The sequence below is a fragment of the Aedes albopictus genome, chromosome 1 (assembly GCF_035046485.1).
Source record: "Aedes albopictus strain Foshan chromosome 1, AalbF5, whole genome shotgun sequence".
NCBI lineage: Eukaryota > Metazoa > Arthropoda > Insecta > Diptera > Culicidae > Aedes > Aedes albopictus.
In genome coordinates this window covers 336,126,016-336,152,503 of record NC_085136.1, presented here as the reverse complement: position 1 = coordinate 336,152,503, position 26,488 = coordinate 336,126,016, and the positions used below count along the sequence as shown (strand labels likewise).

The 26,488-nt window shown below is 41.1% G+C and overlaps 1 protein-coding gene across 1 annotated transcript in view; it reads right to left on the bottom strand.

Moving 5' to 3' along the window:
• The window catches only part of LOC115268552 (prolyl hydroxylase EGLN2), a 54,006-nt gene extending 29,726 nt beyond the window's left edge, over positions 1 to 24,280 (bottom strand). The window contains exons 1-2 of the mRNA XM_029876642.2: positions 23,045 to 24,280; positions 4,769 to 5,701 (exon numbers count right to left, since the gene is read on the bottom strand). Of these exons, the coding sequence (XP_029732502.2) occupies positions 4,769 to 5,701; positions 23,045 to 23,647 (1,536 nt within the window). The 5' untranslated portion in view covers positions 23,648 to 24,280. The remainder of the gene's footprint in view (positions 1 to 4,768; positions 5,702 to 23,044) is intronic.
• Positions 24,281 to 26,488: the final 2,208 nt, after the last annotated feature.

The following is a 26,488-nucleotide window of genomic DNA, read 5'->3' as shown; positions in this document are numbered from 1 at the left end:
CAAAACTTCCTTCATAAGAATTTCTCCAGAAATTTTAACAGGGTTTCTTTTTATAACTTGTCTTTTGGAATATCTACCAGAATTCGGCATCAACATTTCAAAAGGGCGTAACTGCTTTTACAACCAATTACTTCTCACAGAGCTGTGCATCGTATATCATTCATCTTACGCAATTCACATCCATTAAACGAAAGAGGAGGATTTTATCTTTCTATTTGTGCTAGTGGATTGCTCGGGAGGGATGAGATACGGTCCACAGCTTTATGAGAAGGCATTGGTTGCAAAAGCAGTTACGCCCTTTTGAAATGTTGGTGCCGAATTAATCAGAAGATTCCTTCCGGTTTTTTTTTTTTCACGGCATTTTTATTAGTATTCATTACGGAAAGTTCATTCGGATTCTCATCGTCACTTTTCCAAGATTCGTATAATTTTTTCTGGGATTTAAAATTATTTCCACAATGTGTTCCAGAGGTCTTGTCGGTGTTGCTCACAGAATCACTCGTTTCTCCTGCGTTTCATCCAAAGAAATTCTGGGATTTATTCTGGGACCTTTCCAATTCCTTCCGGCATTTCTCTCAGAATTTCTCCCAGAGTTTCTACAGGAGTTATTCCTAGAATCATTATTAGATTTCCTCCGAGGATTTCTTCAGAAGATGTTCACGAATTTTCAGCATGAGTTCCTTCCGTGATTTATATAGATTTTCCTTTTATTGCTTCCCGAGTATCTCACGGGGTTTCTTCCAAAGTTCTTCATGTGATATCTTCAAGAAATTTCCGAACTTTTATCGTTTCACCTGGGATATTTTTTTAAAATTCTCGCGGAATTTCTTTTGAGGTTTTATCTGAACTTTCTCTCGGTTCTCGTGGGACTTCTCTTAGAAGATTCTTTTCGATGTTGCAGGATGTTTTCAGGATTTATTATTCACTTTCTCTTTAGGGGTCATCCATTAAGTACGTCACGCTTATAGGGGGAAGGGGGATTTCGAAAAGTGTAACAAACAATGTATTAGGTATATGAAAAACCCGTACGAAGAGCGGTCGAAAATTCCCAAATTTCGCGTGACATACTAAATGGATGCCCCCTTATATTTTTCGCGGGTTTTCTTACATAGTTCCTTGTAGTGATTTCTGTAGGAGCTCTGGCTGATATTTTTAATGGAGTTCTCCCTGCGATTTCTTCAGAGGTTTTTCCAGGCTTTGTCTCGTGATTGTTTCCAGGATTTCTTGCACCAATGCTCAGAGATCTTTTTTCTTATCGGTATTGTCGTGATTTTCTCACGAATTTTTCTCGAAATACCTTCTGGAATAACCTACAAGACTCCTTGTAAAAAATCACGGAGAAATATCATTCTTTTCGATATTTCTAATTAAATCTTGCGAAAAGCTCAAGGAAGACCAATGAAAAAATCTCGAGAGGAATTACGAAATGAAAACCTAAATAAAACTGAAACATCTCGGAAAAAGATCTGGGCACTAACTAGAAACAAAATAATATAGAAATCCAGAAGTAACGAGAGGAACTCTCTGGATTAAATCGATGGTAAACTTTTATTAAAATCTCGTGAAAAATCTGGGAGAAACTGTTGAAAAGTCATCCCGAAAATCCACTGAGAGGAATTCCTGAAGGAACTTTGGATCAATTTTGTAAATAATCCAGCGAGAAACCTTGTACAGGGTGTCTACTCATAACTCAAAATGAAATTCCTAGAGTTTTCCAGATTTTTCCAGATGAAATTTTAAAAGTTTATAATTCAAAAAATAACCCAAATTTTCTAAAAATAATATAAAGGGTGACCTAGGGTATCATCGGCAGGTTGGTTCTCTTCATCATGAGGGATTTATGTCGGCCAAATTGCCTGAAACTTGATCATATTCAGCTTGGTTGGGAAGGATTTGATGCCAACTCTGAATTCAACAGCTGAAACCTAGATTAAAAAAAAAACCATGACAAAGAGAACAAAACTGCCGAAAATACGCAAGTTCCCCGCTCTTCAAAAATCTTTCAAGATTTCTGAGCGTAATTCCTGGAACTTCTTACAAAGTAACTTCCTGGCTTCCACAAGATTCTTTCACGAGATATCTGTTTGAATACGTCCCGATATTACTTTCAAAAGTTTTCCGATATACTTCCAGAGATTCTCGCTGGATTCCTCCTGAAGATCCATCCAAAACTATTCAAAATTTCTTCAAGAATGTCATTGGTTGAGCCTCGTAGCCATGCGATTAGAGTCCGGATAGATGAGGGTTCGATTCCCACTCCGAGCGATGAAATTTTTCCCGAGAATAGCTTCTTATCCGTAGCCACTTCGTGTTAAGTATCGTTCAATCGATACAGCCGACGGCTGAAGCCAATGTCCGTGTCTTTTTTAGTGGTTTTTCGGGATAGCTATCCAATAGTTTATATCGGGATTTTTACCGATAGTTTTCAGATATTTCTCTTGTTTTCTCGCGGAACTTAGTCCGCAGCTACTTTCAGGATTCAATGAGGTATTCAGAATTCCTCCTTGGATGTCCTTAATATTTCTTCTCGGGATTACTTTTTTCGAGATGTCTCATTTTATCTCCTATTTCTCCAGGAACTTCCTATAAGGTATTTCGTAAGTTATCCCAGGAGACATTCTGAGGAAAACCCGTAGAAGAATCCCTGCAACAATTTTCGGAGAAATCCCTAAAGGAGTATCCATAATCTCGGGATAATTTCTGGTAAAGATTACTGGAAGAAATTTGGGAATAATGCAGAGAATATCTGTAAAAAAATCTCAGGTGGATCACTGTCAGAAATCTGGAAAGAATGCAAGAGAAGAATTCAATGAGAAATATCAGCAATAACTCCTGTGGAAATCCCAGAAGGCACTCTAGAAACAAAAAAAAAACTTAGGAGAAAGTCCAGGGTAAATTCAGATAAACTCTGAGAAGCATCTCATGACTTACATTGGAAGGAATCTCCTGAGAGAAGTTCCAGGAGATACTCCGAGAAAAATCTCAGGTAAAACATCAAAATAAACCTCGCGAAAACTTTTAAGAAATTCATGTAGGAGACCAGGAAGAACATCTCGAAGAAAGCCCAAAGCAATTGTTTGAAGATATCACAGGAAAAAATGAAAGAAATCTCTTGAGGAACTCTTGCAGTAAATTCGTGAAAACTCTTTCAGAAACCCTTGGAGGAACTTTAGTAGAAACCCCAGGAATAACTCCTTTAGCAACTCCGAAAGAAATTCTGGGAAGATCTTTTGGGAAGTCCCAAGAGGAACACCGGAGAAAATCGTGTAAAATTTCCATGAGGAATGCCGAAAGAAATTCCACGATTTATCCCGACAGAAATTCTTATAGAGTATTCGGGATAAATTCTGGTAGAAATCCTACGAAGGTTTCTTTGAGCAAAACACTGGGGGAACTTCGGAAAGAAATAGCATCCCCGTGAAAAACTCCAGGAGAAATCGGTTGGAATTCAGGAATCCTGGAAGGAATCCGGAAGTATACCTTTCCGGAAAAAATCAAAATGGAATACCAAGAAAAATAGCGTCAAAAATGCGGAAGGAATTTTAAACGAAATCCTGAGAGACATTCCAGGAGGTAATTCTAAAGATGTTCCAGGAAGAAACCCTGACGGAATTTCAGGAAAAAATCCTTGTAGCGAAATTTCTATATGGATTACTACCAGTTTTTTATTTATTCATACGACCCAATGTTTTTTTTATCGGAGTAAAATTTTCCTGAGTACTCAAGATATTCCCTGAGTATTCCAGGTTTTTCCCTGTTAAATAAAATTCCCTGAGGATTCCCGGTTTTCCAGGTTTTTCCAGGTAGTAGACACCCTGTGTAAGCATTTTGAAAAAAAAAAAAAAACTTGGTAAGCAATCCCGGGAAGTACTCCTGCAGAAACCATGGGAGGAACTGAGGTAGGAATCCCGAAAAGAAAACCGGAAAAATCTCGGAAGGAACTTTGTAGGAGCGAATCCGAACAAAAACTTCTTGATGGAATCTTGGAGAAACTCCTGATGAAACTCCTAAACAAATCTCTGAAGGAATTTCCAATTCAAGGAGTTCTTGAGATCGCAGGATGTCTTCAGGCACCGGCACCGATTGTTATAATTCGAAATTGCTAATATTCCATCGTAATTCCCAGTGTTCTGTACCATTTTCATCGGAATTCTAATACTACTACTCCGTCAGTAGCAACCTTTGGGGCTAACTACTTCAAATTTTGTAGTAAATGCTACTTTTATTGATGACGGGTTCGTTCGTAATGGAAATTTTGTGACTTCTTTGAGCATATAAAATATTCGTGCCAGCTACACGATATACCAATGCAAAGCTGCCATTAACAGAAAGAGCTCTGCGTTAATAACTCAGTAAAGAGCTGCTAATAGCTGGGAAGCATGCTTTATCTCAGATAGTACGTTAACATAAGAAAAATAATCTTTCAGGTGGTTGTTCTTCTGAATTCTGCAATCCAACATTTTAGCATTCATATTCACAAAAAGCGTAGTGAGATCTGAAAAGTAAAGCACTCAATCCTATTTCGATTGCTGATTTACCAGCAAATGCTTTTACGAATGATTGTTTCAAAAGGAAAAAAATGGCATATTATCTTCCTGCTAAATATGCACTAGTAATAGCAGGCATAGTGTTTCTTTAGTCTGAGCCTCTATACTAAGCCGATCTATACCTTACTAATACCGATTGAGAACCACTGACGATAAGCAAAATCTACAAACTCTTAACTACGGCCATGTCCGAACGATCTGCCCATCCCACCACGACTCACCTTAAACACTCCGGACGAGTACATGTTGGTGACCTCATGCAGCACCTTCAACCCCCGTTCCTGCCCCAGAAAATTATCCAGCACGCACACCCCGTACTCATTCATGTCCCGAATCAAACTGTTGCACGCTTCCTCTAAACTCTCCTGCTCCAAATCGGCCAGCAGCAGGGCATCTTCTTGACTAGGTGGCCGCACCTGCGACCTCTGCTGTTGTTGTTGGTGCTGCTGCTGCTGCTGTTGCTGATGCTGATGGATACCCAGCAGATTGTCTATCTTCGCATTGAGCAAGGCATTGACACTTTCTTCCGTGGACACCGGCACCGGTGATGCGGTGCCACTCAACTGCTGTTGCTGCTGCTGCAGCGTGGCAGCCATGGCCTGTTGTGTTAACTGCATTTCACTACCGTTCACTAAACTATCGTCCGCCGGTAACAACAACGAGTCCTGTGGACTTCCCCCGGGTCCTCCTGACTCGACACTGTATCCACTATTGTTTCCACTGTTATTTCCGCTACTACTGTCCCCACTGATCACCAGGTTTTCCCCAGCACTGCTAACCCTACTGCTTTCAACACTTTCCCCAAGGGCTTCGTCCAAAAAGTTCAAATTGTTGATATTGTTCAGGAAGTTGTTCTCGTTCAGGATGTGATCCACATCGATCTGGTCCAAGTCGACGAGCTCCTCAACGGTGGTGAGTGAATCGTTCGGAAACAGCTTCGAGACTGCGTTCTCGCTCAGCAGCAGTTCGTCCTCGACGTCCACCAGATCGACGTTCGACGATGACGATGACGACGCTTGACCGGGGGAGGGGCGTATGGTGGAGGTGCCGCCGGCGATGGGCGAAGACGATGTCGACGACGGTGACGCTTGCTGCGATGAGGGGGAGGGCGATTGCGGCTGCGAGCGTTGCTGGTGGTGGTGCACGAGAGGCGGCTGCACAGTGTGATGAATGGAATATAGAAAATAGAAGACGAGAGGTTACAAGGTGGGTTTAAGGTGAATTTTAATTGGAAAATTTATTGAAAGTTTTTATTTTGGTATAAAGCATAGAACGTTCCAGCATGGGACGTTCAAACCACGGTTTAAGGGGTATTTTCAAAACTTTAATTTTCGATGATGGCATAACAAAACTGATTTCAATCTTTAGCATATCAAATATCATTATTCAAACTTGTTACTAAAACTACGCAGATTGATTTTTTCCCATATTAGGAATTACTTTCTCTATTTATACAGTAACTTCTTGCAGGATTCTTCGAGAGGTTTATTTAGAGTTCCTTTCAAAGCTCCTTCAGGGATTCTTCCACAAGTTTCTCCTGAGGTGCCTAAAGCGGTTCCCTGTGGAATTCCTCCAAGAGTTATTTCCAGGATTCCTCTGGGAGCTCCTTCCGAGATTGCTCTTGAGAATCCTTCCGCACTTTCTACACGAATTTATGCAAGGATTTCTCCAAGAGATCTGGGAATAATTTTAGATTTTTTTTCCAAAAGTTACTAGGCATTTGTTCCGAGATCCCTCCAGAAATACTTTTTTTTGTGGGTTTTCAGCGTTTTCAGTTGGAGCTACGTGACAGCTTGTTTGTCAAGGCTGAACCCGTTATTCAAATTTCATCTCTACAAAGCCCAATGTTTAGACGGAATAGGCTATGTTGCCTAATTTAACACTAGTTTTTACATTGTGCCATAGTAGTTTTAATCAAAACTTTGCATTTTCCCTCCCATAGATGTATTAGTCATGTCCGCCCTCAGTCATGTGAAGTCCATGAAGTTATCACAATAAATCTTAACCCGCGGAACCTGAAGCCCCAGGAATGCTTGTGTACTTGCTTTTACTTCTTGGAAATAACATAACACAAAATGCTGTCTATGTTGACAACTGTGCCTATGCCACAGACAAACAGACATAGTACTTAGAAGAAAATTGCTTCAAAAACATCGTTTGACATCTCACTAGCACCCTCTATAATGCTCAATCCGAATCATTCATTTGCAGGTGTTGTTTCCCTCGGCTCGATGTAACAGTTTTTGCAGGTGACGACTCCCCCGTGGCGTCATCCATTCATTTTTTTTTTTTTTTTTTTTAATTATTTCATTTATTCATTTATTTAGCCTAATACATAATTTGATTTCATTCACTGAGGTTTGGAGATCCTTTCAGCAGTAGTTTAACAACATTCAATTGGTAGAGACTATTGGGAATCTTGAACAATCTTACAAACATCAAAGGAAAAGTCACAACAAAAAACCTTTACAATTACTTATAGTTAGAAAAACAATAAATACGTTAAATAAAATATCACAGTACAAACTAAAAAATATTTTGCAACAAGGGATTCCAGGAACTTAAACAACTATTCTGAAACTTGGGTAACAGACGTTGAAACCAATCATCGATGAGATCAACTTCAGCAATTCTGTGAAGATCATCTGTAGGGTAGAAAGGGTCGAGGTTCATCATCATTTTTAGTATTCGATTTTGTTTTATTTGCAGCTTGTTGCGGTGTGTTCTGGCACAGTTACACCACGCCGGAAATCCATAAGTGATGGTGGGTCGTATGATGGCTTTATACAGCAGAAGCTTATTCGCAATACTCAAGCGCGATCGTCGACAAATCATTGAGTACAAACTTTTCACGAGTTTATCACATTTCTGAAGCGAAACTTGTACGTGTGTTCCGAACTTGAGTTTGCGGTCCATGGTAAGACCCAAATATTTTACATCTTCAGACCACTCTACTTCAAGATCACGAGCAAGTACCTTGCGTCTCGGGAGGTGTCTGGGGCTCCTCCGGTTTGAGAAGAAAATAGCCTGGGTTTTATTCGGGTTGATTTTAATTTTCCACTTGTTATGGAATGTTTCCAGTGCGTTCTGAGCAGCTTGCAAGTGAGTTACGACTACTTCTGGATCGGCGTCTGTTGCCACAAAAGCTGTGTCATCTGCAAATATGAAGTAGTTCACCCCATCGATCATCACAATGTCAGCTGTGAAAATATTATATAGGGTTGGACTCAGCACCGATCCTTGAGGTACTCCATATGGGATGGTTTTCTTCTCAGAAAAAGTCCCATTGACTGTAACCTGGAAGCTTCGGTGTTTCAGGAATGATTGCACTATTTTGACGAGGCGTATTGGGAAATCGGCGACTACCATTTTGTGGAGAATTGCATCTTGCCAGACAGAGTCATATGCCTTCTCAATATCCAGCGATACCATACCGGACGATTTTTTTATGCCAAATCCTGTTTTGATCGCTTTCACAAGTCGAACAAGCTGATGATTCGTCGAGTGCCCTTGTTTGAACCCAAACTGTTGGTCTGGAATTATCTGTGCTGTTTGCAGGTGTTGTTCTAGACGGACGAGGATGATACGTTCAAGCAATTTACTCATTGTGGGGAGCAAACTGATAGGCCTATAGTTCACTGGATTTGTTATGTCTTTTCCTGGTTTTGGAATTGCTGTGATGAGCGCATGTTTCCAATTTTTGGGAAAATAGCAGAGACGTAGGCATGCTGAAAATATCCTAGCTAAGACTATGATCGACCTACGTGGCAGATGTTTGAGGAGCTGGTTTCCGATTTTATCACCCCCAGGAGCTTTTTTGTTCTTGAGATTCTTGAGCAGAAGCTTAATCTCTTTTGGTCTGACCAGAAACGTTTCGGATATGCTCGGCGCCTCGTTGATCATCGCTATCGAATTTTCCACAGCGGCTATAGTCGCTGCATCAGATTCTAGCGTGTTGTCGTGGGCTTTTGCAAAACTTTCCGCTAGTAGATTCGCTTTCATTTGAGGGGATGACACAATAGTACCATCGTTACGTAAAGGTGGACTGTATTTGCAGGTTTTGCGAAGTGCTCGCGTTATTTTCCACATATTGTTGTCACTGGACTCCATACTGCTGAGAGCGCTACCAAATTTTTGGAATCTAGTCTGAGCAGATTCTTGGCGAATACGATTATTCAGAGACTCCACAATACATTTGTAGAAGGGATCTCTCGTTCGAATCCACTGTCGTCTACGTCGATTTCGAAGTGTAATCAAGTTTTTGGTATGAAGGGAAATTTCAGGAACAGAATAAGTTCGAATGGGCATCTTCGGAACTGCAAGATTTTCCGCTCGAAGGATGACGTCAGAGAAAAATTGTATGGCGGTGTCCACTGCATCTGAATCGTTTAGTTCCGTAATAATTGGGGCGGAGAGGTCTAAGCTTTCATTCATGACTCTCTGGAACTTGGGCCAATCTGCTCGATGATAATTGTACATAGTGCTGACAGCAGTGTCGATATGGTTCGGTTTTGCAGCGATTTCAAAACTAACAGGTAGATGATCGGATGATAAATCATTGGACACTCTTGGTATAGACATGTCTACAAGGTTGTTGGACAGAACCAGATCCAAGGTCGAGGCCTGTCCTCTGCCGGTAGGATGAAATGTTGGTAGGGCCGGTGCGTGGACGAAGAAATTGTTAGCGGTGATGACTTGGATGAGCTGAGTACCGGCCTTGTTACTTTTGCTGCAATTCCACTGACGGCTACGTGCGTTAAAATCACCCACCAAGAACGTTGGAATATCATCTTGCATTAGAAGTCGTAGATCATTGCGATAACGTTGCCAATCACTATTTCGTTTTGTACCAGGAAAATACACCGCAACGATTTTAATACGGATATCGTTGCTGATCACGTTTATGCCAACCGATTCGATCAATTTCGTGTTGACGTTTATTTGTTGAAACACCAAACCTTTTCTCACCGAAAGCATAACTCCTCCGCCTCTATCTACATTTTCACGATTTCTATCCATACGAAGACAGTAATAATCTGGATGATTGAAAGAGTTCGTAGGTTTCAGCCAGGTTTCGGTCACAGCGGCGACATCGACATTATTGCGGTTCAGGAACTCGAAGTATTCCAGTTGTTTGGGGAGGATTGATCTACTGTTCCAGTTGAGCATTTTGATAATGTGATTAGACATTATAAACGTACTTGATCATCAGCTCTGTTAGGGCTTGAAATTGCTGCTCCTTGTTCCTACACTCCCGTAGGCGTTGGAACAGGTCACGCGCTAGACTGAGAAACTCTGACAGAGAGAACAATGTTGAATCTCCATTGTCGATTTCTGGGTCTGGTTGACTTTGGTTGCGAACGACATCTGCGTAGAGTTGACGAGTTTGATGATAGCCGGAACTGTTAGGTTGGTTATTTACTCGCGACGAACCAGCTGTAGTAGACTGTGGCCTGTATCCACCGGATACGTTTGTTTCGCGCCGACGAAGCTTGTCCGTATTGTAGGTTCTTCTTCTTGCCGCACGTTCTTCTAGTTGCTTCAGGTAGTCTTGCCTAACCGGGCATCCGTGGAAGTTCGCCGTGTGGTTACCGCTGCAATTTGCGCACCTAATCCGCGAACGGTCTGACCGATCCTTGTCCTGAAGTTTAGCCTTCACAGGCAGCTTGCATTGAATTGTTTCATGCCTTTCTCCGCACTTGACACACAGAGGCAACATATTACAGTTTGTTTTTCCATGTCCATACCGTTGACACCGATGGCATTGGACGACGTCAGACTTGTTTTTAACGAAATATCTCCAACTGACCATGGTACTGAATAGAGCTTTAATCTTTTTCAGTTCGTTAAGCTTGACCTGCCCCTTTTGGAAATGCAGCAGGTATAGTACATCATCTTCCACGTCAGTCTTCTTCACAGAGAACACTTTGATTTCAACCGGTTGAACACCATAACAGTTAAGTTCACTTCGCAATTCCTCCAGATCGTACAGGGCTAGGCCTGACAAAATTATCTTCACAGGAGTATCCTCAGGTGGCAGGTACGTAAAGAACTGAATCTGACCTTGTTTCAGCACATCCACCGACTTTTGAAATTGTTCTTTATCGGCGACGATCAGTTGAACCCCATTCTTGATCAACTTCATGTTGTACTTCTCCTGTGGGACTTCTTTCGATGAGAGAAGTTGGCGTAGATGTTTCGTGCCTATACCAGCTACTGTGATCGGAGGACATCGAGTTTTCGAGGCTTTAGATCGATGTGAGTTGTTGATATCCACTTCAACATTGGGGACATCATCTGGTAGTGTGTTGAAGATGTTGTTTTGATTTGGTACGACACCCATACGAGCGTTGCTAGATGAAGCATTCATAGCGCTGACAGTATTGATCTGCGTGAGATCTGAGTGACTTCTCTTTTGACGTTTTGCACTGTCTGGGTTCACATCATCGACGGAGTGTCCAGTGGCTTGGGTTATTTTGGAACTATTGTAGTTACATCTTATCTGAATCATAGATGCCCCGGAGGCATTTTGGTGATTTAGAACACCGTTATGGACTAAACTATCCACCGCGCACGATTTTTTTCTACAATATACGAGACGTAATTTACTTTACAAAAGCGACCGACGTAAAGCACAAATAGACCGGCCCGTGTTGCCAGAAAAACTCGTCATCCATTCATAAAACATGAAGGTTCATGATTGAGTCATTTTATGTAAGCATTGAACGGCGTCGCGTTCATTTCTCTTCGAAATTGAGAGGTGATGTAGGCACAGCAGCGCCACCATGACACATGCGAGCACAGTCCGAACCACACTATATTTTCAAAATGACCGTTAAATCGTGCGATGATTGCGATTTGAGTAGTATGTCTGTTTGTCTGTGCCTATGCTATCTCCAAGAAATATTACGGTCAAATACCAATTGAAGACAACAGCCGTTACTGCGATAACACCTATGTTGGTAGCCACATACAGCTCTGGCGCCATCCCCAATGATAGACACTAGTTTTGAACATGTCATGGGCTTACAATGATACGAGATACGAAAACAACCTAACTATTAAAACAGAGCCAATCCGTTCGTTTGTCCTATCGGTCTTACCTAGATAAACCATGTCATTTTCTCCTCCGTAACCTAGAAATGTCAGCCTAATCATACACAAGTTACGTCCTTAAGCTCATTAGAAACAATCAGTTTTTGTCCAAAATGTCACGTCGAACGCATTATGACGTCAATAAAGCGTTTAAGTATGGTCCACTGCACAAACTTAGGCCGGCCTGCCCACTCCCAAAGAAAATTTGACGTTTGAGGGGTTCCGACACCGCTCAGAAGTCAAACCCCGTGTGAGAGCAAGCAGGTCAGTATATGTTCGTGCAGTAATCTATTGTTCGCACGTTAGCTTCGAATCTATCAGCACTATTAAGAGCTGCAACTTTCCTTCTTACTATTCGGTTGATTTCACTAGATTTAGAGAATATTACTGGATATCATTGTAATATTTAAAAGAAGCAAATCTGTTTTAATAAAATTGTATGTCACTCAAATTATAGTAAATTTAATAGTTAATCAAAATCAACCAAACAACGTGGGAAAGAAAGCCTAAACAGCATTTTCAAGTCTACTGGCAATAAAAAGGTATCAAAACCTGTCACAAAACCTATAATATTTCTACTAGGATTTGTAACGATCATCAAAACCTTCTCAAATCCAACCGACTTGAAACTATTGCTTGGGTATAGAATCTATTGAGCCCCGGCGGTCCCTCCGTGTATATCGAGCATGTGTGATGAATATGCCAAAACATATGATCAGCCATACTCCATCTGCAGCAGCCGGTTCGTGATGAACCGTTGGAGGCGCATTAAAGTGTTAAAAAAGTGATATGATTCACTAAAGAATACTACATTACAATAACCTTCACTTTAATACCGTCAAACCCTGTGAACTTGGCCAGGGCCCTCCAGAAATACTTGCGATTCATTCTAAGATTCCTCAGGGAGATATTTCTGGGATTTTTCCAGGAGTTTCTTCTGGGATACATTAAAAGGTATCCTGCTTCAGGAACACTTTCAGGGGTTTCTCCAGAGATGTCTTCCAGAATTTCTCCTAGAATGCCTCCTTCAATTCTTCCGAGAATTTCAGGAATCCTACAATATTTCTCTAGGAATTTGTTCCTCCAGGAATTCTTGGTTGGTTTTTCTCCAGCAATGGCATCCAATGAAGGAACTCTTGGTAATCCTAGAAAGCACTTTAGAAGAAATCTCAAAAAGAGCTTAAGGAATCTCTGAAGAAGGAAGAAATTCTTGAGGAGTCCCAGAAGAACCTTCTAGAGGAATTTCAGAAAGAACTCATTTAGGAATCGCAGATCGAACTCCTGGTTCATTAAAAAGAATCCTGGAGAAATCCAAGAAGGTACTCCGGAAGGAATCCTAGAAAAGACTCCGAGAGTAATTCTAGAAGGAACTCCATGAAGAATCTTTAAATGAACATCTGGAGGAATCACAAAAAAAATGCTCATGGAGTAATTTCAAAAGATAGAATCCTCAAATAAAAAATGTAGGAATTCTGAAAGGAGTGCTTTGAAGAACTCTAGATGGAACTCCTTGAGGAAACCCAGAAGGAACTCCTAATGGGATTTCTGAAGAAACTTCTAGAGGATTTTCAGAAGGACCCTCGGGAAAAAATATAAGTAAATTTTCGGAACTCCTGGGGGCATCCCGGAAGTAATTCTTCGAGCGATCGTAGAAGGAATCTTTGGAGAAAACTATGAACGGTTTCACTACTGCTTTCAAGGACGACGGATGGGAGATTTGTTACGCTGCTTTACCGACTCATTGGCAGTAGTAGGAGAGCGATCTGGATCCCTATACTGCCTAAAGCTAGCGGAGTCGTCAAAGAAAGCACAAGGTAAGAACATGCCCTCGGTTGTCAGCATCAGTAGCACCGACGTTTCGGGCATAGACACCCCGATGCGATGGGACGAATTCAAGAGGAAAAGTTGGGCATGAGTGTTATCGACTGTGTGAACAACACTTCGAACACAGATTGTCTTTCGTTATGCCTGGTTTAGACTGTTTGATGGAAACGTGCATCTGAGTTGCAGACATCTCAAACATGTTCAATCCAATGGAATGACGTGTTTAGACTGAGCAAATGGCTTGAGTCCACTTGCATGCTCTTGAATGCATTTAAGTTGAAGCAAATGTTTACATTATTCAACTCGTGAAGTGCGTAAGCAAACTCAATTGAACCCATCTCGCTTGTCAGATGACTTGAATTTATCTCACATGAATCGCGGGTTTAGACGGGGCAACTGGGATGATTTCGTTTGACTTGAATGAAAAAAAAAATCCTAAAGATATTTTAAAGGTCTCTCGCATTGTAAGAGAAGGTTTCGTCACAGAGAAACAGACGTAACATTTAGAAACAAATTCATTAAAAAACATCGTCACGAAAACGTAATCGCCCAATGCTAAACGTACTGGATGGGAACCGTAATTAAACCGTCACTTTGAATTTGATTAGTAAAGGAATTGCATCAGATTTCTGGATACCGATGTGAAACATAAAACTTTTCGAATGCCGGCTTTAGAGTCGGAACTAAACGAAATACACTTTGGTCATCCATTGCCAATCAATCTACGGACTTCACCTACACACATTTCTGTAAGAAAATGGACGGCTTTGCACCAGTGAACACATTGTCTTGAGTATTGTTACTTCTACGGCGGTCACAAACGATGGCATCTGAATTAACTGTAATCGATGACGGTAAAAAAGGGTCATCGGGGAAAAATTTACCAGTGAAATATCGATAACACCCGATTTAGCAACTTAGGTTGCATCAGCAAGTGCGGGTCCAACTTTAAGATGCCATCACACAGGGTCAAATATTTGACAAAATAGAAAAAAAGAAAAAAAAGAGACCAATGCACAAACATCTTTGTGAGGACCACCCTAGTCTATCACCATGCAATCTCATGCATGCTGATCCTCGACCCAACAACAAACTGTTGGTTTACACGTGCCTTTGTGCTTCCTATCGATCGATCGCCAGAACCTGGATTAAACAAGGCAGATCACTTCGCTTACGTTTGTGGTAGGGTGACGTAATCGATACATCCAGCAAACCGTGAGGAGATACGAGATATGGATGCTGAATAAAAGACCAATTAAACAATAGGGGTAATAAACTATAGAGGACGAATGTCGCTGGCGTCGCTGCCGAAACATCTCTTGCTGGCGCAGATAGGCCGGGCTATAAATGTCAAAGCGAAACAGTATGCAGTTTGACAGGTAGATACCCGACATGTTTTCGAGTGAGAACAAAGGGAACAGCAGCGACATTCGTCCTCTATAGTTTTTTAACTCTATTAACTAAACTCACCAGACTGTTCGGGACTGGGTATGATTTACAGAGCGTAGACATCAGTTAGGAAATCAGTTAGGTAACGGGTGGTCACTAAATAACGGGAATGCTTTGAATGTGCTCTTAAAAATATATGATCTTTAAAAATGGCAATTTGAATTTAACTATCATAAAGGTTTAACAATGTACGTCCATGGAAAATATAAAATTTAAGAAAGTTGAACGTAGTAATTTGTACAGTATTTTTTTGCAGTGATGTTGGAGCAACTGCTTTGTACGACTTTTCAGAGTTTACATTCACGCATTTTCTGCGTCTGTGAAATCGTTGGTCAAAATAAATGGTTTCTCAGCTACCTTTAGCATCTACACACTCAAACAATAATAAGAAAAAATGGGGATACTGACTTGTTTTTTTTTTTGCTTTGGTTGTAGCCTTTTCCCGTAAATGACATTTATAGAAATTTCCAAAAAATGTTATTTTTCTGTATCACCAAAACGTGTCGATGTAATTTGTGCACTGCGGTTCATTGTTGAACTTTTTTGTGCTATTTTTTTTATAACGAACCATTTACATGTTGTTCAATGTGTAAATGTGATTTTATGTAAATATTTGTTATTTAACAAGGCATTCTATTGATTTATCCAGCCCATGTCACAAAAGAAGATTTTATTATGTGAAATGATATCATGCTTATTGGTTTTGCTAGTTTTCCTCTATTTCCTTCAGGATCTGTTTCTTGGGATGCCGAAATGTGGAATTCATTTAAAACCGGGCGGGTTCTAGTTATATAATGGTTTACTATTAACTTTACGGTTGTTTTGAGCAATCAGTAGAGCCGTCCAAGGCGTTTTGGTAGTGCTTCCTGTTTCAATGTCGTTTTCTGCAGAACAGAATAAGTTGACACAAAATAAAAAATACGCTGACTTTGTGGATAGATAGACGATGGTTTTGTCTAAAAAATGTTTACTCTATGGACGCTTCTATTGTTTTTAATCAGCTGCTAAAAGCATTCCCGTTATTTAGTGGCCACTAGCCTGGTACACGGTTTATATGGGAAAATATAAAAAATGGAAAAACTCCAACTCCTGTATACTTTTTGAGCTCCATTTTGGTCCCATATCAACTGTGCAAAATTTCAGATCGATCGAAGAAACTATATTTTAGCGCCCGCCATTCTTTGTTTTTCATACGATTTACTATGGGGAAAATTTACCTCTTCAAAGAAAAATCGCTTCAGGTCAACCATTGATCCCTAAAAATAAGTCGTTGAATGATTTCTGTAGATAACTTCACGAGGAATCAGACCACCGAAGACCGCAAAGCGATGCGACATTCGTGGAAAAAGTTATTAAGCCTTACCCGATCGATAAAATGACGAGATTTTATTATTTATTGTTATTCCTTACGTGTTAAACAGCGTGGGCATGTCATTCGGTTTTCAGTCAATAACTTTTTCCACATGCCTTCAATCGCTTTGCGGTCTTCAGAGGGTTTGTTCCTCGTAAAATTTCCAACAGAAATCATTCATCGATATATTTTTAGGGTTTAAGGGGCAACCTGTGGTGATTTTTCTTTAAAAAATTGATTTTCCCCATAGTAAATCGTATGAAAATTTAAAACGGCTGGCGCTAAAATATAGTTTCTCCGATCGAGCTGAAATTTTGCACAGTTGATATGGGGCCAAATTGAAACTCAAAAAGTGTACAGGAGTAAAATGTATTTTGGTGTCCCACACTAGTGGCCACCCGTTAGGGTAGTTAGAACTAACACACGGTCGAAGTCGGTCCTATGTGAACGTTTATACGTAGTTGAAACACAGATAAACAGACGTAACACTTTTCAAACGGGCTTGGCACATGCATTTAACAATGAATTCAAGTTTCATTTAATTTCCGTGATCGTTCCACCAGAGGCACTAATGTTTGATCGCTTAGACGTTTGCGTTGCTGAATGATACAAATGAAAATTACAGGCGATTTGCGTAGTAGTGTGCGTGTTAGGCTAACATTAAATCGCAATCCATCATGGCCGACAGTGTCTCGCGCGGTTATATCAATAGGTGGCAGTGTGTTCAAGAAAAAGAGATCGAGCAAAATTTTTAATGAATTTCCTCTAAGAGTTACGTCTGTTTGTCTATGATAGCACTGCTTACTAGTGCGCGTACCCTATCAAAAGCGAAGATTTATTGTGGATGGTCATCCAAATACCGGAAGCATTTCGTTGAATTATGTTGTTAATTAGTTTTTAATGGGTCTTGACTCTTACATGGTATCGAAGTCTATTTCTAATTAGATTTTGGCTGCTACAATTTTTTTTTTAAATACAGGGTGTTAGGTTCCTGAGTGCAAACTTTTTAAGAGGTGATAGAGGACCATAAATGGAGAAAAAAATTGTTCTACGCATATGGTCGAATCTCAACCGTTACGTAGTTATTGAACTTCCCATGTTTTTGACTTGGGGCAAGACACTGTGCTGGAGAGTACATTTTCCTTCACAGAGTTGCTCAGAATTTCTCTGGATTGCTCCCGTTTTTTCTTTGGTGGTGCCTGATTTATCGCAAAATCAAAACAATATTGCCCGATATCTCGCTTTTCTTGCAGTTTTAGGGGTGTTTTTCAACTAATTTCGTCGATCATTGGTGAAAAGAGTTACTCAGAATTTCTCAGAGTTACTCTCGTTTTCACAGTGTCTTGCCCCTAGGTTTTTGACTCTTATTGCCTTAACTGGAAATAACTTGAAAATGGTCAAACTTTTTGAAGTTTTTTTACCCTTATTCGAAAGATTATTGAATTTTCTATCAAATGGCATCTTTGAATCGATTGGTTTAGTAAAATAACAACTAAGTTTTCTAGAGCAAAATAGCTAAAAATAGTGTATTTTTCCTGTTCCACTCTACAATTCGTTCTTTGACACTAAACTTCTAGCTCTTATCTTTTTCTTGCTATTTTGATTTAAATGTGCGGCACAATGCGCAAAAAAAGTGCTTTCCATGACAGTTGCAAATTTATGATCTGAAATGCGATGATAAATTCGAAATTGCAACAAAACGATGAGAGATAGAAGTTTGATGTCAAAGAACGAATTGTAGAGTAGAACAGGGGCGACAACTTTGCCTAAGAAAGAATTTTAAATTACTACGCATTTTTCAAAGATAATTGACAAAAATAAATTAAAACACACTACTTTTGAGCTATTTGGCTTAGAGAACTTACTTATTTAACTAAACCAATCGATTCAAAGATGCCATTTGATAGAAAATTCAATAATCTTTCGAATAAGGGTCAAAAAACTTCGATAAGTTTGACCATTTTCAAGTTATAGCCAGTTAAGGCAATAAGAGTCAAAAACATGGAAAGTTCAATAACTACGTAACGGTTGAGATTTGACCATATGCGCAGAACAATTTTTTTCTCCATTTAAGGTCCTCTACCACCCTTTAAAAAGTTTGCACTCAGGATCCTAACACCCTGTATATAATTGAGTACTGGTGCAACATTAATTAAAATGGATTTTTACAAGAACATGGATGTGTCACATGAGATGTGGACGTGGTTGAGCATGAACTGCTGATACGTTACATCCAAGATATTTGATTTGGACGAACATGAGAGTAAGAAGAGGAAAAAGCTGAAAGATCGCATGCGAGAATAGATTCGGTTGTGCACTCAGTAACTTGGAGAGAAGCGAGTGAGAAAATGACAATCATCAACTCGAAGATCTTCATTATCGAAGGACTATTAGCCAGTCCGAAATGTGATGTACGACATAGAGAAAAATTGAGAACTCGCATAATCCACTACAGAGTAAGAATTTTTCGCTCTTTCGTGCGCCTCAAGCTCGCAGATATCAGACCGAATTGACAAAGTTAGGTAGAAAAGTAGCAAAATTAGTCGAAAAATACTTTCCCGATTGCGCTTCTGTCGACGGTGATGGCTGCAAACAACCAGAGAAGCTCGAGCAAGATTTCAATTTGGTAATTTAGGATGCGCGTAGTGAATTAGAAATGCTGAACAAAACCGCTTACGAAAATGATTCGCAGATTTGCGGAAGGAGAAGCAAACGGTGGAGTAAAGCCGACTTTAGAGTCGAAACGAATGACTATGGCAAAATCAGTTCAGAGGTCGAATGAAATTTTGGAAAGATTGCCAGATTATGAGAAAGGAAAGGTAGAAAATGTGGGGGATTTAGTAAAACATTTCCGGGATTTTGTGATAGCTACAGCGAAGCAGGGAAAAGAGAAGAGGAAAAGGGCGATTGAGTTTGAAACGTAGCGAATTAAACAGGCATCTGATGGCATTTAGAGAAAGAACAGATTGGAAAAGCTTTTGGTCGGATTGAATGAGAAAATCAAAGTCGAGCCGGCAGTGATTCCCAAGCAGGAAAAAGACTTGAAACCAAGATTAATTGAACTAGAAGTATTGGACAAAAAGAAGTTTGAGCCCAGAGCTTGATCCAGAGTCAAACAGGGTTTGCTGAAGTTCGATTCTGAAGATCAGTTTCAAATTCCGTCTGGCAGTTTTGCTGATCGGCCCCCGGAGAAAAATCTCAAATTGGTCTTGAGTTACGAGTTCGTAATCCATTACGCTAACTGAGCGTCTCATCAGAGTTTTCTGACGAGTCCAGCGAGAGGGCTTGGTCTTCTTATTTCAGAGATATCTCTGCAGACTCAGACATGCTTCGACGAGTCCAGGGACGAGATAGAAGAGAAATAAGACAGAATGATAGGAAGGAAAACCAAAGACCGCTCAAACGGATTCCGATGTCCGAATGGAGAATTAAATATGACGGAAAAGATGGGGGTAGTTAATTAGCGGAATTTTTGAAAGAGGTTAAGATGAAACGCAGGGTGGAGAGCATTTCGGAACGTGAACTGTTTAGAGGTGCAATTCGCCTGTTTTTCAGGGAGAGCCAAGGATTGGTTTCTTGAGGGCATGGAAAACCGAAATTTCAGAAATTGGAGTGAGCTGAAATCCGATTGCGAGTGATGGGTCCCTTGATTGATCACTAGTAACAATCGTTAGAGAGGGATGCTGGGAAATGCAACTAGTCTACCAATTAGACTTACTTCTTCGCGCTTCTTCATGGCATAACTCCTGACAAATTCAATACCTTAGACAATTTTTTATTTGGGACCTCCGTGTTCTTGAGCTTCGATGTTACCTTAACGCGCCTTCTAAGGCGACCATTGAACTTCCGCCGGACCTAGCAGATCGAATCTGCCGCTAAAGCGAACATAATTTCCATCGGGCAGAGAGACATCACGCATAGAAAAATACAGTTTGTCTTAAACTCCAAATAGTATAACTCTTCTAACTGTTGAGGTTACATTTTACCAAATTGTTGCATGTCAATTGAACAATATGGATCCAAGCTATTTGTAACATTAAAAACAGCACGAGCAACCTAAAGCAAATTGTAACAATAAATTATAGTGTTCGAATAACGTTGCGTATTGTGAGACTGAAAACTTGGGATGATCTGTTGAAATATACCGTCACATTATGCCAAACTGTTTGCTTGGATATTTCGGCTTCACATATACACACGCATATTTTACAATAAATTAATATTATCTAACTGTTTGACATACAGTTGTACGCATTAGTATTAGTTTGCTTTCAGAAAGCCCGATCGGGTTGAGTCCACAAAATCAAGTGTCATTTTGTGTTTTGATTTTGGATGTGTTTTCCCGATAAAGTCCGGATGTGGACCCCATTTTTCAACAGGATAACGTTTGTGGCCACATTTATACCCAACCGATGGCTGCTCCCACAAGGCCCCTCAGCCATGGAAATAATGCAGGTAATAGAAGCGCTGCGGAATATGCCGTAATCTGACGAGCCAGATGATGACGTTCCATGGTCAGAGCGGCTCGAATTTTGAAGATGCTGTGCAGTGGAAAGTCGGTACCCACACGGGTTTATTGGGGAAAGTCCCACAGAATTCAAGTCAGCAGTAGTTCCAATACAACGCGAGGACAACGTCAAGTTCAGCAAGTACTTTTTGAGACGTAAGTGTTGGGAGCAAAGTTGGGAGCGGATCACCGTTTTTATGCCAATAATTCGCTGCTTTTCTCTATTAGGTAGTACGCGATCCGTGCCAAATGTTAACTCGACCTCGTACTACATGCAAGAAATCGATCGTTGATGAGCAGGTCCAGGACATCGACGAGAAAGGCGACCTAGCGCAGGACTATGATATGGCCTTTGATTCCGGTGCTGCTGACGCTCCGTAATGGGAACAGCCCCTAATGAGACAGAGAATAGTACACACTGTGAAGGATGTGAACTATGAGGTGTAATTGGTCCCAGTGAGAGTTTATTTTCATAATAGATCATATACAATTAAATGGTTTTTCGACGCTTACATGTTGGTTGCTCTTTTCATAAACCCATTGAATTTACTACTGGACTGCGTAGTCAACTCAAGTGCGAAAATTTTAATAAAGAAGCAGGATTGAATCAAATTAAGTTGGCGCCTTCAATGCACTTCTTCGCTTTAGGAAGAAAAAAGCTCTGAAGACACCGGATTGACCTCGGGATTGACTTGATGCAGTCACGCAGTTTTAATAACGTTTTCGTACTTTTGTAGTTCTGCGATTGTCCAGCAGTGAATTCAATGCTCAATATTTATTTTATTCCCCCTACAATAGTACAAATGTAACAGAACTGTAATACATATTGTTGTTACAACTGTATGGGACTGTAAAGCAATAGTTACACATACATTGCATATTTTATTTCGATTTTATGGTTCAACTGTTCTCGAACAGTTTGCATAACAGTGAACTAAGCAAAAAATGGATAGTATATTGACCTTCTGACAAACTGTAAGCGAAAAAAGTTGTTCGAGAAAATTGGCATTTTTTTATTGTAACATAACTTAACCGCCTATCCCACATATTGTAATTTGCTCAAAAACCATCTGACAAACTGTTGAAACCGTTCACGGTACTGTTGGTTTATTGTTACTTTGGGTGTTATATGATACTGTTGAGCAATTGTAGTCAATAGTTGGGAACAGTCTAGCAAACAGTACTAGTATAGTTCGGGGTTATGCGGGATGTTACATCTATCTGGCAAGATTCTCGATATTCGTTCATCTTTTTGTCAGATCCGATCAGATTCTATCCAGCGGAATCAAACAGTAAGGTGAGCATTCTGGACCCGGTAGTTCGATTCTGCCGCTTCAGTTGCTTTCATTCAAGGTAAGCAGACAGCCTGATCCAACCAACAGATCGAATTTATCTCTAAGGCTCCGTTCAAGCAATCATCGAATCAATCGCTAAGGCGACAACCTGCGACTCTTCGCAGTAACGATATTGCAAACAGCGAGCGAACATTTCTGTCCTGACACATCTGTCCAGAGAAAAGACAAGACATTTCTGTCTAGTTGAGACGTCGGGTTAGTCCCAATAGGATAGCCGAAAAGGAACGCGAGATCTGCAGCCCATCTATAGCAAGCAAGCACATGAACATTTTGTTGGATTCATTTATGCGGGCTGGGGCAACGATGTTGAGACGCGACTTTCCATCACTGGATACGTTTTCATGAAATCAGGCAGACCGACGACAGTTCACACTCCACAGTGGCCTTGTCAGCAACGGAAGTCGAATACATGGCCGTATCGGCAGCAGCACGAGAAGCTATCTGGTGGCGAGGACTACGACAGGAGCTATCTAGATAAATTCATCATCTTCTGTCATACCAAACCGAGTAGACGTTCTTACTCTTTAGTCCCAATAAATTGCAGTGATGAATGATTGTTATGGTTTAACTTTTGTTTGTTTTATTTATATTTCAAATTTAAGAAGTATTTTTTAACGTTTACTTTCGTCTGATATAAAATTTGTATGCTGACAGGCTTCCCTACTGAATAAGTTTACAAATTACAGTCTTCCAATTTGCACACAGAATCTGTCTTCGCTTATGTAGAGTTTATACGTGATATACTTGACAGTTTGACTAAATATGCTAGAAGAATCACTATATTCGATCATAAATATAACTAATGTAAAATATAGTATCGTGTACCTTGAAAATGATAACGTGATACAGAAATGATTATTCAAAACTCCTGTTGCCTCCTTATATTAATGGAACAAAATACCGACGAGAAACCTACCGTGCTCATGGTGGCCATCCTGGTATTGGTGTCATCCAGTCCGTTTGTTGACAAAATTTCTGCACGTACGCCAGTTGCGTTCGCAAAGACCCGGCGGTCGATTGTCGGCTGATCCAAAGTCATCGTCGCATTCGGCAGCACCGACGTCGCCGTCGTCATCCCCACCCGACCTGCCCCGTCCGGCACCTGGCCCATCATTGCGCTGGTAGTGGTATCACCATCGGCGCCCATCGCCATCAAACCATCACGATAAATTCCCTGATTTTGGGATATGGCATACTGTTGCTGCTGAACTGCCGTCGCTTGCGGTAACATCATCATTCCCGGTTCTCCCGGCAGGCCTCCGGACAACGACGACGACGACGATGGCGACTGCTGCTGCAGCTGGTGGATCGAACGACACTCGAGCTTGTGCACACGCCAATCCAGCCTCTGGTGGTCCTGGCAGCAGTAGTAGGCCACCTGACACCGACTGCACCGGCGAAGACCCTCCGTCTCGCCGCAGATCCGGCAATGGTGCTGGAACTGACGCATCTGCTGAACGGTCTGCTGAGTTCCTTGAAGATAGCTCGGAGGAGGGATACAATTTTCTTCACCACTCATCGCCACAAACTGCGCGGGTTTCACTTTCCTAGGCTTTCACAGCCGAAAATCTCAAAAAATCCTAAGGCTCCGCTCCGACGACCCGACGTGATTGTGTGTTGTTTTGCTGTTATCAGGCCAAATCACTTTTTGACATTCTCTTTTCTTTTGGTGATAGTCGCCTTCGCTCACGTACGCCACACGCAAGTGTGTGCTCTTCCTTTCCCGCACACGTCCACAAACCAACCAGCAGAGTGCTTTTCACTCTTGCTCCTTTACAAACTCAACAATCAAAATTTGAAGATTTTTCACGGCATAAAAGGAATTTCCCCGTCGTTCGTAGCGCTTCTTAGCATTGTTCCTTTTCCTGTTGTAGTGATCTTCCTCCCTCCGACGTCGTAACAAAACGAAACAATGACCGATCACTCTCACTTCGATCGCGCACTCACTCTCGGCCGCGGATTTTCGCGAACAATGGAATTGACACTCCTGGACCGCACTGCACTGCCCACAGAACTCGGAGAAAAGCTATTTCGGGTGGATTTTTCACCAGCTGTGCACGATTTTTCCCTTTTCCGAACGCGAATGAAAACACTGTTTTTCTCTTTGCGCGAGTTGCGTTTGGTCAAGATTTTTTGACAGTTGGTGCGCTTTCTTGCACTTTCGATTTTTTTTCTTCCACGCGGTGTAGGGGTGCTCGACTTTCGTTGTGCAATAATCGATTACCCGAGAGCGTAATCGACTTTTTGCGGATTATTTCTCGCTCAATTTTTCAAAAGGCCCTATCTTGAGGCAAGACACTGTGCTCCTAGACCACAACCTAGGGGCAAGACACTGTGCAAACGAGAGTAACTCTGAGAAATTCTGAGTAACTCTTTTCACCCATGATCGACGAAATTTGTTGAAAAACACCCCTAAAACTGCAAGAAAAGCAGGGTATCGGGCAACATTGTTTTGATTTTGTGATAAATCAGGCAACACCTTGAGGCAAGACACTGTGCTGGAGAGTACATTTTCCGTCTCAGAGTTGCTCAGAATTTCTCCGGATTGCTCCCGTTTTTACATAAGTGTTGCCTGATTTATCGCAAAATCAAAACAATATTGCCCGATATCCCGCTTTTCTTGCAGTTTTAGGGGTGTTTTTTGACAAATTTCGTCGATCATTGGTAAAAAGTGTTACTCAGAATTTCTCAGAGTTACTCTCGTTTGCACAGTGTCTTGCCCCTAGGGCAACACCAAAGCAAAAACGGGAGCAATCCGCAGAAATTCTGAGCAATTCTGTGAATGAAAATGTACTCTCCAGCACAGTGTCTTGCCCCAAGACCACAACCTCCCCACCAAGGATTTCGCCCTTGGGGAAGATTCAAAAATTACGTCCATCGTTTTTCGAGATTTCTAGACCCCCCCCTCCCCCCTCTGTCACGCAATTTCCCTATACCTAATACACGTACTGTCACACTTTTCTAGCCCCCCCCCCTCCCCCAAATGTTGGACGTAATTTTTGAACCTTCCCTTGGGGCAAGACACTGTGCTGGAGAGTACATTTTCCTTCACAGAGTTGCTCAGAATTTCTCCGGATTGCTCCCGTTTTTGTTTTGGTGTTGCCTGATTTATCGCAAAATCAAAACAATATTGCCCGATATCTCGCTTTTCTTGCAGTTTTAGGGGTGTTTTTCGACAAATTTCGTCGATCATTGGTGAAAAGAGTTACTCAGAATTTCTCAGAGTTACTCTCGTTTGCACAGTGTCTTGCCCCTAGATTTCGCCTAATTTTTAGGCGGAGAATCCGATTACGCAATATTCCGGATCTAGGGGCAAGACACTGTGCAAACGAGAGTAACTCTGAGAAATTCTGAGTAACTCTTTTCACCAATGATCGACGAAATTTGTCGAAAAACACCCCTAAAACTGCAAGAAAAGCCAGATATCGGGCAATATTGTTTTGATTTTGCGATGAATTAGGCAACACCCAAGCAAAAACGGGAGCAATCCGGAGAAATTCTGAGCAACTCTGTGAAGGAAAATGCACTCTCCAGCACAGTGTCTTGCCCCAAGGTCTTGCCCCTAGGAACAAATCTCATTTTCTTCTTTTGTCACTTTGCTCGTTGACTCGTCAAGGGGGGGGGGGATAATAAATAATAAATGTATTCGATGAAAAATTACCCAAACAATTAGGAAAAATCGTAAAACTCTTCGGATTTGTTAAGAAATTTTCTCGACAACTCTAATTTCAGTTCAAAATTTTTAAATTTATGAATAATTTATTTGTGTCCCCCCTCAAAATGTTGAATTCCGACCAAAATTTTCCGAGGGGGGGTGACATTAGAGAAAATCGAAATTTGTGTCAGCCTTATGCCATGGAAATATTGTCACAATTTTGAGAATAGGACCTTTTTTAATGTTACACGAGTTCTCAGGAGAAGCTGGTGCTTTGTAAACAAAATCTGCAACGCTAGCAAGTTAGCCAAATTTCCGTGTTAGACTCCGTTCCGTGATGTTTTTGCACTGGTGCGGGACCGGGGATCGCAGACGGTGACCACGAGTAGCGAAAACATGGAACTAGTTTTGCTGGATATTCTTCGGTTCAGGTTGCGCTTGCGGAAAATCGCGGTCCGGAGGAAGAAGCAGTTAGATGTGTCGCCGAAATTGTTGGATAATGCTTTGGGCTAGGCCTTGGGGCAAGACACTGTGCTGGGGAGTATTGTGGCGTTAGCACTAAATTGGTTTCCGAAAAAACTTCATTGACTTCCGCTGCCTTACCTATACGTTAAACATTACGTCGGAAGTAGTGCGCTGTATAGAAAACCAGATTTACTGTACAGCGCACTACTTCCGACGTTACGTTTAACGCATAGGAAAGGC